This window comes from Triticum urartu, chromosome 3 (genome assembly GCF_003073215.2).
Source record: "Triticum urartu cultivar G1812 chromosome 3, Tu2.1, whole genome shotgun sequence".
Lineage (NCBI taxonomy): Eukaryota > Viridiplantae > Streptophyta > Magnoliopsida > Poales > Poaceae > Triticum > Triticum urartu.
The window spans coordinates 467259441-467279059 of record NC_053024.1 but is presented as its reverse complement, the minus strand read 5'-3'; the positions used below and the strand labels follow the sequence as shown (position 1 = coordinate 467279059).

General features: G+C 46.4%; 1 protein-coding gene across 1 annotated transcript; it reads right to left on the bottom strand.

Moving 5' to 3' along the window:
- Window positions 1-1314: 1314 nt before the first annotated feature.
- LOC125546872 lies at window positions 1315-3366 on the bottom strand. The gene is made up of 3 exons (XM_048710976.1): window positions 2487-3366; window positions 2261-2410; window positions 1315-1428 (listed from the first exon to the last, which is right to left on the bottom strand). The coding sequence occupies exons 1-3, from the start codon at window positions 3162-3164 to the stop codon at window positions 1315-1317; spliced, it is 942 nt and encodes a 313-aa protein (XP_048566933.1). The 5' UTR covers window positions 3165-3366.
- Between the last annotated feature and the right edge of the window lie 16253 nt (window positions 3367-19619).

Sequence of the window (19619 nt, the reverse complement as noted above, 5' to 3'; positions counted from 1 at the left end):
TAGATCATCATGGAATTTTTTCTTAAGCTTAACCCTAGCACTTCTACGAACAACCGAAGTAGGATACACTTTCCTTTTCCAGGGTCTCTTGGTCTTATCCCCATCGACATTCCTATCCTTATTACCGGAAAAACTCGAGACAATACCTTCCATCACTAAAGGCTCTACATTATCCTCAGTTTCTGACCCCTCTTCGCCTTCGGCCTCCGTATTAGGCATGAGATCATTACATAAGCTTTCAAGGGCTGATATCCCTAAATTTTTCATATCATCATCATTCATAGGTCTAATAGCCACGAGGTTATGAATAATTTCAAATGCCCGCTCCGCTCCTAAGTCTAAAATGTCATTCACAGATTTCGCGACTTCCTTCTCAGTCGACCCCAATGAGACTCCTAAGTTATGTGCCTTATCGATAATTTCATGTTCAGAGAAATGCAAAATTGAACAACTCTTATTAAAGCCATACATGTAGTTGCCTCGACATCTCGAAGCTTGGCCGCCCTCATGGCACGCCCTAACTGCAGGTCATCCGCATCTCGTTGCTCCTGGATCCGGTTGCTGACACGCCTGCCAGCCGATACCGGATCCATGATCCCACCAAAAGCGATAAGCTCCTCCGTAGACCTCTCCCGAGGTGTCTGCTCCCCGCTCCCACGCCCACCCCTCATTGCTGGTGAAGATGGGTAAGGCGCGGTCAAGCAAGCATCGCTAACGGAAGCAAGGGGAGAGCCAGACCGCGGAGCCTCCTGCTCGACAGTCCCACTCCCCACCAAACCGTCACAACGGCTTGAAACCGTCATGGGAGAGGGGGAGCTGCGGGCCTCCTGCCAGTGCCCTTCCCCACCACGCCTGGGGCTCGCTAGGGGTGAGGGGGCGGTGTAGGCCTCCTGCCCGCGCCCCTCCCCACAATGGTTGGGGACCGCCACAAGTGATAGGGTGGTGCGGGCCTCCTGCCCGTGACCCCTCCCACTCAAGACGTCCGACCCGACGTCCGTAGCACCATCAGCCGCGGATACCATCAGGGCGCGCCTCCTCTCCCCGACCGAGTCGGCGCCCGGAGTGACTGCTACCGAAGAGACACAAGCGCGGGCCTCCTGCCCGTTCGTCCCTCCGGTCACAACCGCCGCAAGACGCAGCGTAACCACCTCTGGCCCAGTGACATCCCCAGGTGTCAATGTCAAGATGTTTTGCTGGCTCGGTATCTCGGAGATGCTCGTAAGGGTAGGGTATGCATGCATTGTGTGAGTGTGTGTGATCATCTATGTATGTATTGTGTTAAAATAAAATAAAACATTTGAAATGGCCAGAAAGTCACATGGCCCACCATCCAGCAACAAACCTCCAGGAAATTCCACAGCCAACCTGCTTGAGAGCCCGAGTCAATGTTGCATAGCGAAGCTCGCCATTCCCATTAAGTAAGTTTTTCTATAGAAAAGAATTATTTTAATGTTCATCATCTAAGTTTAAAAAATAAAAAGACATAAATGTTGTTTTAAGGACAAAGAAAAGATGTACGAAAATTACCTTTCTATACTAGTTCCATTGATGGCTAAACGCAAACGCCACGGCCAACGATACACTGAGCAGAGGCCGAGCGTTGAGATCACATAGAGTAACGGAAAGCTTGTTTCCTTTCCTAAAAACACTTGTTTCCTCCAAACCAGGCCTAACTACATAACACAAAGCTTCACATCTGGTGAAACTTTTGCGGGAAGGCAAGATTTAGCATGCAGAATAACGCGCTCAGAACATCGTTTTTTTCGGCAAAACATGTGTGTATAGTGATCTTCATCAAGCCGTAGAGTGGTCTCAACAGTTAATGTCTCCAGCACAGGGGCATTTTCCACAACACGCAGAAGTAATTCAAGTTGTCCCATTGCGGCTTTATATCCTGTCATATGCATACTCTTCAGATAATTATATTCACACCGCTGATGGTGCTGAGTGCCCAAAGTACCCTTGTCCGCAAAACAAATGTGACCACCGGCTGTAAACTGCAAAAATGAATCGACAAGGTAGTATATACTATTAGCGCGCATATATGTTAATCCATTACACATGTATTTAAGGTCGCACCATTTGATTTTTATTGTCCAACTCAATTTTCTGGGAACACAAATTCTGTATCCATCCCAAGAAGAAGTAAAGAGTAAACTACCAACAAAAACATGATAGAAGGACTAAAAGCAAATAGGATGTGGGTTTATAGGAAAAAAGAAATCTATTGTCATATATAAGAATCAAGAAGAGTACTTACATGGATCTCTAACTTCTCAATAAACGGAGCTGCCCTGAGAATGGAAACCACATTGGGCAGCTTGACGGCATCTTCAGATGTTATACCTATTAACAACTGTAAGCACCTAAGACGGGAAAACTTGTCCGTGCTATTCAATAGATATTGCGTCTGCGAGACAAAAGAACAAAGTTAGACGATGCTATATAAATTTAATTGTAATCTCAATGGCATTGCAGGAGCAAACCTCTAGCAGTGGGTTAAAAGTTTGTAACGTCAGATTTCGCACGCGGGGAATAGCATTGAGAAGTGCACTGACGGTATCTTGAAAATTTCTCTTGGAGAAACATATATCTGCATTTTCCAGCTTTGCGTCTTGATTTATAACAATAGGAACGGTGTCTCCATCATACTGAAAGGTATCAAGTTTCAGAACTCGAAGTTCAATCCTGGTTACCCTACACCGTAGAACTGTTAGGTGTCGAAGCTGGGACAACGGATGATCCAACTTTAGTTCGTCATCCAGGAAGCATCTGACTAAGCTTAGCCATTTAAGATAAATGCAGTTGGACAATACAACTTCAAGATCCCTTCTGGTGGTATCCACGAATTCCAGGTCAAGCTTTCTTAGGCTTGGAAAATCACAGAATTCAGATGGCGGTCTGAAAGATACAAAGCTGAAATGGAAATATGTAACGGCCAACATCCCAAACTGGAAATATGTACTTAGGCTTTGAGTACATATTGAGATGAAATGGAAATATGTAACGGCCAACATCCCAAACTGTCTTGTTAACAGGACGTAAGTAGAAAGCAATGTTCTTTGCCTGTGATGACACAACAAAATCGACCCAATTATTGAGATGAGCAAGCAGCATGATGTCAAATTCGAATTTGACATTGAATTCTTCAACCACCTTGCCATGGCAATTTCTCACGACTGCATTGACATTACTGATGAATTTCTGCATGTCTTTCCTTTGAAAACTATCACGGCAACACCCAGCAGCACTAGTGAAACATAATTTGTAGCAGCAAATATCGGGGACATATCTCCAATCTCTTGACAAAACGCTGGCCCTTGAAATCTCTTTAGCAGGCAGCTTTGATAAAATTGTGCAGAGCACGTCCTGCGCCAATAAAGTATACCCCTCAACATTAGAGAAGGACGGACCCAGTGTTAGATGCTCCCACACTAGGTGGAGGCACAGTGCAAGGCAGAGAGGCCGGCTCGAACAGAGGGCAACTCATCTATATTCAGCATTCACACAGAAAAGAAATTTGACATGCCTGTGGAAGATCTTCCAATTTAACGTTTGGCCTTGCTTTCTTGTAGGTTGGTTTCCCACGGATTTGGTTTGAGGATGTCCTTATGCACGCTCTATGGTTGGTCATTTGGAAACTGGAATTAACAAGGCAGAGTTCCTCAATAAACAGATTGGACAAAAGGTAAATAAGTACTTCCTAGATACATTCATTTATCCGACAAGTATTTTCGGACGGAGGGAGTAGAAAGATCATGTCGCCTAGCAAGAATCCACAATAAATCCAACATAGAGGTAAAGAAAAGGGAGGTCGAGACATATTGAGGGGCATACTTTATTGGCGCAGGTCGAACGTCACCACGGGTCGAGTAAGACGTTGCCGGCGTTTTGGTGCTCAGGAGGTCGAGAGTGGAGAGGATTCGTCCCGGAAGAGGAACCGGACCTTCAAGGAAGCGGCGGTGTATACGATTGTTGTGGCTGTTCCTGTCGATGAACCTTTGAGAAAACTATACGCGCCGATATGCAGTGACGGGGCCCGTGAAAGGAATCTAATCTGATTTATATTAAGAACAAGAAAGAACAAAACCGAGGTGGCGAGCCGAGTCCGCAGGGGTAAGGGTTTCCAACTTTTCTACGGGTAAAGGCAGCGAGAGACAGTAAGATGACTGAGGATGCCCGACCCGAGCAGTGGTGAGTCGCTCACACGGCCACGAAGACGCCGACTCCGACGCGATTGGCTGAAGATTAACGTCGACGCTGCTACGGCTAAACAGGAGGCGGGGCGGCCGTCCGCGACCAGCGTGGCAGGGTCTTGCCATTTTTCCCCGTCTGTCGCTGACCCGGCCCGGTGCAGGCTGAGGCCGAGTAGGAGAGGTGTCCAACGTAGGTGAGGTTTCATGTTTCTCCGGTTTGTATTCGTGACATTGTCGCGACGGAACTCGTCGAGGGTTAATTAATAGTAACAGGCAGCACCATTTTCCCTCAAGAAAAAACAATTCTGCAAGTCATGAATCTCTTACGAGCTCTACATGCACCATCAGAAAATTCGATTGGAAAGGGTTAGGTCGACGGGGCGATGACGGGCGACGCACGTTGGAGGGTTCGTTTCGCGGCGGACCTGGTGACCGCACGTCACGTCACGCTCGACGACGGCGAGCTTTGGCTGCGCGGGGAGGCTCTCCGAATCGTGCTGCTCGACACTAGGGGGCACACGGTAGATGCACGCTACCTACGGCCTGGTGAGTGGATCGATGTCGGGGATATCGTCGCGTTTCCTTGCCACTTTGCCAGAGTATGTGACAGATCTACGGCGAACGGAGGAAATTTCGGCAAGGATGCGCCACCGCGTGGCCTACCGCGCGGGCATACGGTACACGGGAGCGTTCGTGCGGATCGGGACGTGCACCGCCGAGCGCCACATATGACAGACGGACCCAGGGTCTTGGGGCGTGGACCGGTCCGCCATGGGGCGGATGCGCGACACGTAGGCGTGGGGAGATCCAACCGCCATGAGAGCGATGGAGCTAGGGTTTCTGGGGCGCCGCGGGTATAAAGCATACGGCAGCCACCCCTTCCCCCATTTTGGATCTCGACGAGGGGCTCGCCCACTTCTGGAGCGCTCCGCCTCTCGCCAGATCTAGGGTTCATCCAAGCTTTGCCTAGTGGGATGGCAAAATCCATGGCGACCTGCGTTCCTTTGCTCAAGTAGTTTGTTGGGGAACTGTTGGGGAACGTTGCAGAAAACAAAAATTTTCCTACGTTTCACCAAGATCCATCTATGAGTTCTAGCAACGAGTGATCGGATTGCATCTACATACCTTTGTAGATCAGCGAGCGGAACGTTCAAAGAACTGGAGAGGGAGTCGTACTCGACGTGATTCGAATCACCGAAGATCCTAGCACCGAACGGATGGCACTCGCGTTCAACCACACGTACAGAACAGCACGTCTCCTTCTTCTTGAATCCAGCAAGGGGGAAGGAGAGGTTGAGGGAGATGGCACCAGCAGCAGCACAACGGCGTGGTGGTGATGGAGCTGCAGTACTCCGGCAGGGCTTCGCCAAGCACTATGGAGGAGGAGGATGTGTTGGAGAGGGAGAGGGAGGCACCAAAGGCGTGGGGTGAGAAGTCCTCCATCTCCCCACTATATATAGGAGGGCCAGGGGGCGCCGGCCCTAGGAGATCCAATCTCCTAGGAGGGCGGCGGCCAAGGGAGGAATCCGTCCTCCCCAAGGCACCTGGGAGGTGCCTTCCCCCTTTGGGACTCTTCCCTTCTTGAACCCTAGGCGCATGGGCCTCTTGGGGCTGGTGCCCTTGTCCCATGTAGGCCGAGGCGCACACCTCTACAGCCCATGTGGCCCCCGGGGCAGGTGGCCCCACCCGGTGGACCCCCGGGACCCTTCCGGTGGTCCCGGTACAATACCGGTGACCCTGAAACTTGTCCCGATGCCCGAAATAGCACTTCCTATATATAATTTTTTACCACCGGACCATTCCGGAACTCCTCGTGACGTCCGGGATCTCATCCGGGACTCCTAACAACATTCAGGTTACTGCATATACATATCCCTACAACCCTAGCGTCACCGAACCTTAAGTGTGTAGACCCTACGGGTTCGGGAGACATGTAGACATGACCGAGATCGCTCTCCGGTCAATAACCAAGAGTGGGATCTGGATACCCATGTTGGCTCCCACATGCTCCTCGATGATCTCATCGGATGATCACAATGTCGAGGATTCAATCAAGTCACTTTACTTGTACCGTAATGCATGATCCCGTGATCAAACACTTGGTCACTTTGAGCTCATTATGATGATGCATTACTGAGTGGGCCCAGTGATACCTCTCCGTCATACGGAGTGACAAATCCCCGTCTTGATCCATGTCAACCCAACAGACACTTTCGGAGATACCCGTAGTATACCTTTATAGTCACCCAGTTACGTTGTGACGTTTGGCACACCCAAAGCACTCCTACGGTATCCGGGAGTTACACGATCTCATGGTCTAAGGAAAAGATACTTGACATTGGAAAACTCTAGCAAACGAACTATACGATCTTGTGCTATGTTTAGGATTGGGTCTTCTCCATCACATCATTCTCCTAATGATGTGATCCCGTTATCAATGACATCCAATGTCCATAGTCAGGAAACCATGACTATCTGTTGATCAACGAGCTAGTCAACTAGAGGCTTACTAGGGACATGTTGGTGTCTATCATTCACACGTGTATTATGATTTCCGGATAATACAGTTATAGCATGAATAAAGACAATTATCATGAACAAAGAAATATAATAATAATACTTTTATTATTGCCTCTAGGGCATATTTCCAACAGTCTCCCACTTGCACTAGAGTCAATAATCTAGTTACATTGTGATGAATCGAACACCCATGGAATTCTGGTGTTGATCATGTTTTGCTCTAGGGAGAGGTTTAGTCAACGGATCTGCTACATTCAGGTCCGTATGTACTTTACAAATCTCTATGTCTCCATCTTGAACATTTTCACGAATGGAGTTGAAGCGACGCTTGATGTGCCTTGTCTTCTTGTGAAACCTGGGCTCCTTGGCAAGTGCAATAGCTCCAGTGTTGTCACAAAAGAGCTTGATTGGCCCCGACGCATTGGGTATGACTCCTAGGTCGGTGATGAACTCCTTCACCCATATTGCTTCATGTGCTGCCTCCGAGGCTGCCATGTACTCCGCTTCACATGTAGATCCCGCCACGACGCTCTGCTTGCAACTGCACCAGCTTACTGCCCCACCATTCAAAATATACACGTATCCGGTTTGTGACTTTGAGTCATCCAGATCTGTGTCGAAGCTAGCGTCGACGTAACCCTTTACGACGAGCTCTTTGTCACCTCCATAAACGAGAAACATTTCCTTAGTCCTTTTCAGGTACTTCAGGATATTCTTGACCGTTGTCCAGTGTTCCTTGCCGGGATTACTTTGGTACCTTCCTACCAAACTTACGGCAAGGTTTACATCAGGTCTAGTACACAGCATGGCATACATAATAGAACCTATGGCTGAGGCATAGGGGATGACACTCATTTCTTCTATATCTTCTGCCGTGGTCGGACATTGAGCTGAGCTCAATTTCACACCTTGTAACACAGGCAAGAACCCCTTCTTAGAATGATCCATATTGAATTTCTTCAATATCTTATCAAGGTATGTGCTTTGTGAAAGACCTATGAGGCGTCTTGATCTATCTCTGTAGATCTTGATGCCTAATATATAAGCAGCTTCTCCAAGGTTCTTCATTGAAAAACTTTTATTCAAGTAGGCCTTAATGCTGTCCAAGAGTTCTATATCATTTCCCATAAAAAGTATGTCATCCACATTTAATACGAGAAATGCTACAGAGCTCCCACTCACTTCCTTGTAAACGTAGGCTTCTCCATAAGTCTGCGTAAACCCAAACGCTTTGATCATCTCATCAAAGCGAATGTTCCAACTCCGAGATGCTTGCACCAGCCCATAAATCGAGCGTTGGAGCTTGCACACCTTGTCAGCATTCTTAGGATCGACAAAACCTTCTGGCTGCATCATATACAATTCTTCCTTAAGGAAACCATTAAGGAATGCCGTTTTGACGTCCATTTGCCATATTTCATAATCGTAGAATGCGGCAATTGCTAACATGATTCGTACGGACTTTAGCTTCGCTACCGGTGAGAAAGTTTCATCGTAGTCAACCCCTTGAACTTGTCGATAACCCTTAGCGACAAGCCGAGCTTTATAGATGGTCACATTACTATCCGCGTCTGTCTTCTTCTTAAAGATCCATTTATTTTCTATGGCTCGCCGTTCAACGGGCAAGTCAGTCAAAGTCCATACTTCGTTTTCATACATGGATCCTATCTCGGATTTCATGGCTTCTAGCCATTTGTCGGAATCCGGGCCCGCCATCGCTTCTTCATAGTTCGAAGGTTCACCGTTGTCTAACAACATGATTTCCAAGACAGGGTTGCCGTACCACTCTGGTGCGGAACGTGTCCTTGTGGACCTTCGAATTTCAGTAGGAGCTTGATCAGAAGTATCTTGATCATCATCAATAACTTCCTCTCTAGTCGGTGCAGGCGCCTCAGGAACATTTTATTGAGTTGCGCCATTTTCCGGTTCAAGAGGTAATATTTCATCAAGTTCTACTTTCCTCCCACTTACTTCTTTCGAGAGAAACTCTTTCTCTAGAAAGGATCCATTCTTGGCAACAAAGATCTTGCCTTCGGATCTGAGGTAGAAGATATACCCAATAGTTTCTTTAGGGTATCCTATGAAGACGCATTTTTCCGATTTGGGTTCGAGCTTTTCAGGTTGAAGTTTCCTGACATAAGCATCGCATCCCCAAACTTTTAGAAACGACAGCTTAGGTTTCTTCCCAAACCATAATTCAAACGGTGTTGTCTCAACGGATTTCAACGGTGCCCTATTTAAAGTGAATGCGGCAGTCTCTAAAGCATAGCCCCAAAAAGATAGTGGTAAATCGGCAAGAGACATCATAGATCGCACCATATCTAATAGAGTGCGATTACGACGTTCGGACACACCATTACGCTGAGGTGTTCCAGGCGGCGTGAGTTGTGAAACTATTCCACATTTTCTTAAGTGTGTGCCAAACTCATGACTCAAGTATTCTCCTCCACGATCTGATCGCAGGAACTTGATTTTCCTGTCACGTTGATTCTCAACTTCACTCTAAAATTCCTAGAACTTTTCAAAGGTCTCAGACTTGTGTTTCATTAAGTAGACATACCCATATCTACTCAAGTCATCAGTGAGGGTGAGAACATAACGATAGCCACCGCGAGCCTCAACACTCATTGGACCGCACACATCAGTATGTATGATTTCCAATAAGTTGGTTGCTCGCTCCATTGTTCCTGAGAACGGAGTCTTGGTCATTTTACCCATGAGGCATGATTCGCACGTGTCAAATGATTCATAATCAAGAGACTCTAAAAGTCCATCAGCATGGAGCTTCTTCATGCGTTTGACACCTATGTGACCAAGGCGGCAGTGCCACAAGTATGTGGGACTATCATTATCAATCTTACATCTTTTGGTACTTACACTATGAATATGTGTAGCATTACGCTCGAGATTCATAAAGAATAAACCATTCACCATCGGAGCATGACCATAAAACATATCTCTCATATAAATAGAACAACCATTATTCTCGGATTTAAATGAGTAGCCATCTCGAATTAAACGAGATCCTGATACAATGTTCATGCTCAAACTTGGCACTAAATAACAATTATTGAGGTTCAAAACTAATCCCGTAGGTAAATGAAGAGGCAGCGTGCCGACGGCGATCACATCGACCTTGGAACCATTCCCGACGCGCATCGTCACCTCGTCCTTCGCCATTCTCCGTTTATTCCGCAGCTCCTGTTGTGAGTTACAAATGTGAGCAACCGCACCGGTATCAAATACCCAGGAGCTACTACGAGTACTGGTAAGGTACACATCAATTACATGTATATCACATATACCTTTCGTTTTGCCGGCCTTCTTGTTCGCTAAGTATTTGGGGCAGTTCCGCTTCCAGTGACCACTTTCCTTGCAATAAAAGCACTCAGTCTCGGGCTTGGGTCCATTCTTTGGCTTCTTCCCGGCAGCTTGCTTGTCGGGCGCGGCAACTCCCTTGCCGTCCTTCTTGAAGTTCTTTTTACCCTTGCCCTTTTTGAACTTAGTGGTTTTATTGACCATCAACACTTGATGTTCCTTCTTGACTTCTACCTCTGCTGATTTCAGCATAGCAAATACTTCAGGAATGGTCTTTTCCATCCCCTGCATATTGAAGTTCATCACAAAGCTCTTGTAGCTCGGTGGAAGCGACTGAAGGATTCTGTCAATGACCGCGTCATCCGGGAGATTAACTCCCAGCTGAGTCAAGCGGTTATGTAACCCAGACATAGTGAGTATGTGCTCACTGACAGAACTATTTTCCTCCATCTTACAGCTGAAGAATTTGTCGGAGACTTCATATCTCTCGACCCGGGCATGAGCTTGAAAAACCATTTTCAGCTCTTCAAACATCTCATATGCTCCATGTCTCTCAAAACGCTTTTGGAGCCCCGGCTCTAAGCTGTAAAGCATGCCGCACTGAACGAGGGAGTAGTCATCGGTACGTGCCTGCCAAGCGTTCATAACGTCTTGTTCTGCAGGGAGAACAGGTGCGTCACCTAGCGGTGCTTGTAGGACATAATCTTTCTTGGCAGCTATGAGGATGATCCTCAGGTTCCGGACCCAGTCCGTGTAGTTGCTGCCATCGTCTTTCAGCTTGGTTTTCTCTAGGAACGCGTTGAAGTTGAGGACTACGTTGGCCATTTGATCTACAAGACATATTGTAAAATATTTAGACTAAGTTCATGATAATTAAGTTCATCTAATCAAATTATTCAATGAACTCCCACTTAGATAGACATCCCTTTAATCTAAGTATAACATGATCCGAGTTAACTAGGCCGTGTCCGATCATCACGTGAGACGGACTAGTCAACGTCGGTGAACATCTTCATGTTGATCGTATCTTCTATACGACTCATGCTCGACCTTTCGGTCTTCTGTGTTCCGAGGCCATGTCTGTACACATGCTAGGCTCGTCAAGTCAACCTAAGTGTTTGCATGTGTAAATCTGTCTTACACCCGTTGTATGTGAACGTTAGAATCTAACACCCGATCATCACGTGGTGCTTCGAAACAACGAACTGTCGCAACGGTGCACAGTTAGGGGGAACACTTTCTTGAAATTATTATGAGGGATCATCTTATTTACTACCGTCGTTCTAAGTAAACAAGATGCAGAAACATGATAAACATCACATGCAATCAAATAATAATAGTGACATGATATGGCCAATATCACATAGCTCCTTTGATCTCCATCTTGGGGCTCCATGATCATCTGTCACCGTCATACTCATTCGACTAAGTTGTGATTCCTATTACAATAGCATGAACATCTCATACATCACATATAGTCATCATTCATCACACTTTGGCCATATCACATCACAAGCACTTGCTGCAAAAACAAGTTAGACGTCCTCTAATTGTTGTTGCAAGTTTTACGTGGCTGAAGTAGGGTTCTAGCAAGAACGTTTTCTTACCTACGTGAAAGCCACAACGTGATTTGTCAACTTCTATTTACCCTTCATAAGGACCCTTTTCATCGAATCCGCTCCAACTAAAGTAGGAGAGACAGACACCCGCCAGCCACCTTATGCAACTAGTGCATGTTAGTCGGTGGAACCGGTCTCACGTAAGCGTACGTGTAAGGTTGGTCCGGGCCGCTTCATCCCACAATACCGTTGAAGCAAGATAAGACTAGTAGCGGCAAGAAAGTTGACAACATCTACGCCCACAACAAATTGTGTTCTACTCGCGCAAGAAGAACTACGCATAGACCTAGCTCATGATGCCACGTTGGGGAACGTTGCAGAAAACAAAAATTTTCCTACGGTTTCACCAAGATCCATCTAGAGTTCATCTAGCAACGAGTGATTAGGATGCATCTACATACCTTGTAGATCGCGAGCGGAAGCGTTCAAAGAACGTGGATGAGGGAGTCGTACTCGACGTGATTCGAATCACCGAAGATCCTAGCACCGAACGGACGGCACCTCCGCGTTCAACACACGTACGGAACAGCCACGTCTCCTTCTTCTTGATCCAGCAAGGGGAAGGAGAGGTTGAGGGAGATGGCACCAGCAGCAGCACGACGGCGTGGTGATGATGGAGCTGCAGTACTCCGTCAGGGCTTCGCCAAGCGCTATGGAGGAGGAGGAGGTGTTGGAGAGGGAGAAGGAGGCAACCAAAGGCGTGTTGTGAAAGCCCTCCTTCCCCCACTATATATAGGAGGGCCAAGGGGGGGGGGCGCCGGCAGGTGCCTTCCCCTCCTAGGACTCTTCCCTTGAACCATGTAGGCCAAGGCGCACCCCCTACAGCCCATGGCCCGACAGGTGGCCCCACCCGGTGGGCCCCCGGGACCCTTCCGGTGGTCCCGGTACAATACCGATAACCCCGAAACTTGTCCCGATGGCCGAAATAGACTTCCTATATATAATTCTTTACCTCCGGACCATTCCGGAACTCCTCGTGACGTCCGGGATCTCATCCGGGACTCCGAACAACATTCGGGTTACTGCATATACATATCCCTACAACCCTAGCGTCACCGAACCTTAAGTGTGTAGACCCTACGGGTTCGGGAGACATGTAGACATGACCGAGATCGCTCTCCGGTCAATAACCAACAGCGGGATCTGGATACCCATGTTGGCTCCCACATGCTCCTCGATGATCTCATCGGATGAACCACGATGTCGAGGATTCAACAACCCCGTATACAATTCCCTTTGTCAATCGGTATGTTACTTGCCCGAGATCCGATCGTCGGTATCCCAATACCTCGTTTAATCTCGTTACCAGCAAGTCACTTTACTCGTACCGTAATGCATGATCCCGTGATCAAACACTTGGTCACTTTGAGCTCATTATGATGATGCATTACCGAGTGGGCCCAGTGATACCTCTCCGTCATACGGAGTGACAAATCCCAGTCTTGATCCATGTCAACCCAACAGACACTTTCGGAGATACCCGTAGTATACCTTTATAGTCACCCAGTTACGTTGTGACGTTTGGTACACCCAAAGCACTCCTACGGTATCCGGGAGTTACACGATCTCATGGTCAAGGAAAAGATACTTGACATTGGAAAACTCTAGCAAACGAACTATACGATCTTGTGCTATGTTTAGGATTGGGTCTTGTTCCATCACATCATTCTCCTAATGATGTGATCCCGTTATCAATGACATCCAATGTCCATAGTCAGGAAACCATGACTATCTGTTGATCAACGAGCTAGTCAACTAGAGGCTTACTAGGGACATGTTGGTGTCTATTATTCACACGTGTATTATGATTTCCGGATAATACAGTTATAGCATGAATAAAGACAATTATCATGAACAAAGAAATATAATAATAATACTTTTATTATTGCCTCTAGGGCATATTTCCAACATAGTTGCCTCTCAATCCCCCACAAATCCCCTTGCTAGATCCAAAGAGAAGCCACCTGTTAGATCTTTCGTGAATCCTGCTGCTTGATCCAAAGAGAAGCCGCCTGTTGAGATGAGAGGGGGTGGATTTGGTGCGGGCCGCCAGGGGCGCGGCGCTGGGCGTTTCGATCGTGGCCGCGGCCGTGGCTTCGACTCCCACGTCTGGAAGCGCAAGACGGAGATGGGGAGCTCCTCCACCACCAACGACAAGTGGGAAGAGGTGGCCGGCGGCCTGCAGGCGAACCGAACCCGGCAGTCCCGATGGGATGGGGATGGCGGTGACCTGCAGGACTCTCAGGAGCCGGCGGCGACCGAGGGGCAGCGGGCACCTCCTTCCCACCGTCAAGAGATGCGTGGTGGTGACACCAGAAGCGACAAGGCTCACTGCGCCTTCGACAAGAACAACACCGCTGCTGCTAACCGTGAGTACTCCTCCTCTGGTACTGTTGCTCCCCCTTGTGATGCTTGTCAGATCTGCCATCTATCTGGGCATTTCACTGTTAGATGTCCTCAGGCTTTCCGTAAGAGATGTAAGAAGAAAGGTCACCTGTCTTTTGTCTGCAATGAGTTCTTCCCTTGGGATCACACACATGTGATGTGTGCCTTTCAAACTAAGGGTCAGGGTTTCTTTTACATTCCTGATTACAGCGTGGATAGGCAGAGTAGGGAAAATATTTTCAATATTGTTGTCACCATTACTGATGGCTCTGCTCAGACCAAAGATATTGAGCACGAGTTGAGTGTTTATGTTGGTCAGGGATGGCGTTGCTCTGCTAGATTCTTTGCTCCACAAAAGTTTTTCATGAGGATGCCGAACCCTAGAGAGGTTGACAGAGCTCTTTTTGTTGAAAATATTAAGTTGAAAAAGTGTGGGGTTAGTGTCAAGTTTTCTCCTTGGTCTGAGGATATTGATTCTGAGGGACTGTTAGAGATTGCCTGGGTTAAGATTGGAAAAATTCCACCCAACAAGAGATGCGATAAAACTGTAGCTTATGTGGGAGGGCTAGTTGGGATTACCCTGGAAGTTGATATGTTAACTATAAATCGTCCCTCTTCTGTCAGAGCTAAAATCGGTTGTAGATCGATAGCTCAACTTCCTGCCACTGCTGAAGGGGTGCGTGTAGGACGCTTCTACAGGTTTACCTATGAGGTTGAGGAGGTTTTGGTCAAAAATCTTGTGGATGCAGAAACTGTTGATCCTATTCCTGACGAAAGGACCAAGCCAGATCAAACTCCTAAGAGGAAACGTACTGAACAAGAGAAGGGGATGCCGCAGCCTGAGTCTGTTGGACGTGGCAATATTGGGGGTTCCTATCGTGGTGGCAAGGCCTGTCGCCTGCTATACGATGATAAAGAGGGATCTCCTTCTACTAAAAGTGATGGGGATAATTCTCTGCTTATTGAAACTTTCCAGAGAGAAATTGAGGAGAAAATGAAGGAAGGTGGCGTAGATTCTTCTAACTGGATTGTCCCCAGGAATCCTGTTGCCATGGAGAATGCTACTCAAGATATTCAGGTGAAAAAAGCCATACACAATAAATTTGCTTCACCCTGTCAGACTGCTTCTAACCCTTCTCAGATTGTGGAGGTAACTGGTGAGGTGGACCCTGGGCTAAAGACTTCATGCAGCTATGTGGTACAACTCCCATCCTCTGGAAGCATTGAAGAGATCATTCTCACTCCTCCGCTAGCACCTGAAGCCCCACTGAGATTCAGCAAGCGTAACATCTCTGGAATGCAGGACAAGGTGGAGGACAAGACCAAGAAAATGGCTAGTAAGAAAAATCTGGAAGGTAATAATACTCCTGCTTTCAAAAATTCTTTTGATGTGCTTTCTGATAATGAGTTGATTAGCAGAGCTAATAAGATAGGGGTAGAAATACCCAATGATGATTTCGTTGTTGTTGACATTATTAGAGAGCTTGAATGCGCCCGAAAAGAATTAGAAGATAAAAAAGAAGATAATAATACTGAAAAAGAGCAGGATAACTTGATTGTGACAGATGGTTTGGGCAGGGAAACCCCTGTGAATTTAGAATGGTTAGACCAGGAAGAACATATTTATGAGCGTGTTTCTTCTGTTAAACCTAAGAAGAAAAAACATAGTAAATGTAATGTCAAAATTCCTAGGTCTGTGACTAGGAGTCAGAAAAGAAATAATGCTGAGAAAGATTTGTTATGTAACCCTGCCCCGTCTCCTGGTATGGTTACTCGGGCCAAATTCCACAAAAAACGTTCCAAATGAGAGGGCTCATTTGGAACTGTCGAGGGGTGGGTAAGAAAGGGATGGCCACCTGCCTCTCAGACATGATTAGTGACCATTCCCTTGACTTCCTGGGTCTGCAAGAAACTATAAAGAAAGAGTTCACACCTAAGTGCTTGAGAAGAATTGACCCCTTTGACATATTCCAGTGGAATTGGGTGCCTTCTGTGGGCAAATCTGGGGGCATTTTATGTGGTGCGAGGAGAGATACTTTTGATATAGTATCCTGTGCTAAGGGCAAATATGTGTTGCAACTAGTGTTGTATGACAAAAAGAAAAAAATATAGTGGGGTTTGCTGGTAGTTTATGGATCGGCACATGATGAGTTCAAAAATGAATTCCTGGTTGAGCTAGCATCCTTTTGTAGTGGCATGACCATGCCCTACATAGTGAGGGGAGACTTTAATATCCCGAGACATTCGGGAGAGAATAATAAGAAGATGGTGAACAGCAAAGCCACTGACCTGTTTAACTCCATTATCAATACACTAGCTCTTAGGGAAATTCATATCAGTGGGGGAAAATATACTTGGACCAACAACCAGACTCATCCCACACTAGAAAAACTAGACCGAATCCTTATGTCTGGATGCTGGGAAGATATCTTCCCACTGGTCTCTGTGAGGAAATTAGTTCGGGAGATTTCTGATCATAACCCACTTCTGTTGTCCTCCGGGGAAGAGGGACGCAAAGCCCCGAAACCCCGTGAATTTCGTTTCAATCTGTCCTGGATCAATGATGACAAGTTCCTGCCCACTGTGATGAGAATATGGGCTAGGAATGTTGCTTCATCAGATCCAATTGATGTCCTAAATATCAAGCTGAAAAGATTCAAAACATATTTTAAAGGTTGGGGTTCGGATAAGTATGGTCACGATAAGAAAAGGAAAGAGGACTTACGTATGGAACTAGCTATGCTTGAGGAACTGGAAGAAGAAGATATGTTGCCTCCTGACTTATATAGTAGAAAAATGGATATCAACGCTGAGCTCTATGAGCTCCTGGTAAATGAGGAAATATTTTGGCTTCAACAGTCTCATGAGCGCTGGCTGCTCAAAGGAGACTTGAATACTGACTATTATCACAAGATTGCTAATGGGCAGAAACGTAAAAATACAATCCAATCACTTAAAATGGGACTGAGTTTTACAAAGAACTGTTCGGACCAGCCCCTGGTAACCAGATTCATCTTGATCCGGGAACTTGGTCGCCTGAGGAGAAATTAGACGAAAAAGATAATAAGGATCTTTGTCGAGAATTTACAGAACAGGAGGTCAAAGAGGCTCTATTTGATATGGCCCCTAATAGAGCCCCTGGACCCGATAATATCCCTGCTGAGTTCTATCAGGTGTGCTGGGATATAGTTAAAGATGACATTATGGCCCTTTTTAAAGCCTTCCACCAAGGGACACTGGATGCTCAGAGACTTAATTATGGAGTTATTACTTTGCTCCCTAAAGTTTCTGGAGCCGAGAAAATCCAGCAATACAGGCCTATTTGCTTGTTGAGATGCCCATATAAGTTGATCACCAAAGTCCTTGACCGAAGAGTTGCTATATATGCAAACAAACTCATTAGCCCTACTCAGAACGCCTTTGTAAAAGGGAGAAATATCATGGACGGTGTCCTGTCCCTCCATGAAATTCTTAACTACACTTATGTTAAGAAGAAAGTGGGAATTGTCCTTAAGTTGGACTTTGAAAAAGCCTATGATAAGGTGAATTGGGACTTTCTCCTAGAATGCCACAAGATGCGGGGCTTTGATAATACTTGGTGCGGATGGATTGAACAGATACTGCATAATGGGACAGTTAGCATCAAGCTTAATGGTAGTGTTGGGCCGTATTTTCAAAGCAAAAAAGGGGTAAGGCAGGGGGACCCACACTCTCCTTTCCTGTTCAATCTAGCAGTTGAATGCCTCACTAAAATGATCAAACATGCCCAAAAAAACAAACTTATTATGGGCTTAGTTGCCGACCTTATTCCTGATGGGGTGGCGGTCCTGCAATATACGGATGATACAATCATTTGTATTGAAGATGATGTTGATAAGGCTGTCAACCTGAAGTTGCTGCTATATATGTTTGAAATGATGTCTGGCCTGAAAGTTAACTTTCAGAAAAGTGAGATTCTCACTGTGGGTGGAGATGAAAGTGTGGTGAATAAATATGCAGAAATCTTTAATTGTGAGGTTGGCAGCTTCCCACTCAAATACCTAGGGATGCCTGTGAGCTATGCTAATCTTAAAACTTCTGATAGGGAGTTTATTGTTGGTAAATACCTAAAGAGGTTCGAGGCCTGGATCGGCAACGCTGCCTCAATGGGGGGAGGCACACTCTGCTTGATTCTGTCGTCACACAGATCTCTCTCTACCACATGTCTATGTGGCTCATGAATAAAACTTTCATTGAGAGGCTAGATAAACACAGACGCAAGTTCTTTTGGCAAGGTTGCAACAAAACAGGAGATACTATCTTGTTAAGTGGAGCAAGATATGTAGATCCAAAGACAAAGGGGGGTTAGGTATAAAAGATCTTAGAAAGCAAAATATTAGTCTCATGGTTAAATGGTGGTGGAAGTTACAGACACAGAACGGGCTATGGCAGGATATAGTCCAGGCCAGGTATCTTCGCAACACCTATGTTGCTGAAGTTTCTCCCAAATTCTCCGACTCGCCCTGTTGGAAAGCCTTGCTCAAGATTAAAAACATATATATGATGGGCAGAAAGATTGAAACTGGTGCTGGGAACTTGATTAGACTGTGGAAAGATCCAATAAATGGGCTGATCCCATTTCAGGATCAATATCCGCACTTGTTTGAGATCTGCAATTACCCAACGAGTACCCTAGAAAAAAGAGATAGACTTGATGACGCCTCTATGTTCAGACGTAGGCTTACCCCTGAGTTGTCCAAACAGTGGGAAGATATGCGTGCTGTAGTTAATAGAATTCCCCTTGATGAGAGGAGTGATCGTATCTTTTGGGGACTCAACCAGAATGGCAAGTTCACCACTAAGTCAGTGTATAAGATGTTGGAGAAACCTCTAAGTGGGTGTCATTATAGATGGATTTGGAAAGCCAAGATCCCTCTTAAAATTAAAATCTTTCTTTGGCAGATGTCGCAAGACGCAGTCCTTACTAGGCAAGTGATGAGCAAAAGGAAATGGACAGGGAATCCCTGTTGCTCTTTTTGCAAACAGGTGGAAACGGTGCAACACCTGTTCTTTACTTGTCCTGTGGCCAGAATTGTCTAGCGATCTATTGGAGTAGTTCTTGGCACTGATAGATGTCCGTCGAACTACTGGCAATACTTTGTGTGGTGCTACGAATTCCTTCCTGGGAAGCAAAAGTTTTATACAGTGGGCTTAGCGGTTGTATGTTGGGCCATTTGGCTGGCACGCAATCGAGCTACTTTTGAAAAGAAACAAATCAAGACTCCTTTTGAGATTGTGTTTTCTCTATGCTCTTTTCTAGTTTACTGGACAGGGCTACAACAAGGAGAGGACGCCAAGAAGCTTCGCACTGGAGCTGAGATGATCAGGACTGGCACAATGCAGCTGATGAAGATGTGTGGTGCTGCCAAGCAACCAATCCAAGGTGCTTGATGTTCTCTGAAGATGCGTTGGACGAGGAGATGACGGGCGCGCGATTTCGATACTGCTTCCCCCCGAAGAAGATTGTTTTAATCGCGCCGCCCCCGTTTTCCGTCCCTCGCGTGACGGCTCTAGTAGCTTCTGGTGAACAGTAAGCGTAGAG

What these genes read in the sequence shown, in the direction of transcription:
- LOC125546872 (XM_048710976.1), bottom strand. Translation starts at nt 3,164, where the DNA reads ATGGCAAGGTGGTTGAAGAATTCAATGTCAAATTCGAATTTGACATCA. An exon ending in CTTTTAACCCACTGCTAGAG is followed by an intron (nt 2,411 to 2,486) that starts GTTTGCTCCTGC and finishes TTTGTCTCGCAG; the next exon opens with ACGCAATATCTATTGAATAG. An exon ending in TTGAGAAGTTAGAGATCCAT is followed by an intron (nt 1,429 to 2,260) that starts GTAAGTACTCTT and finishes TCTTTTCTATAG; the next exon opens with AAAAACTTACTTAATGGGAA.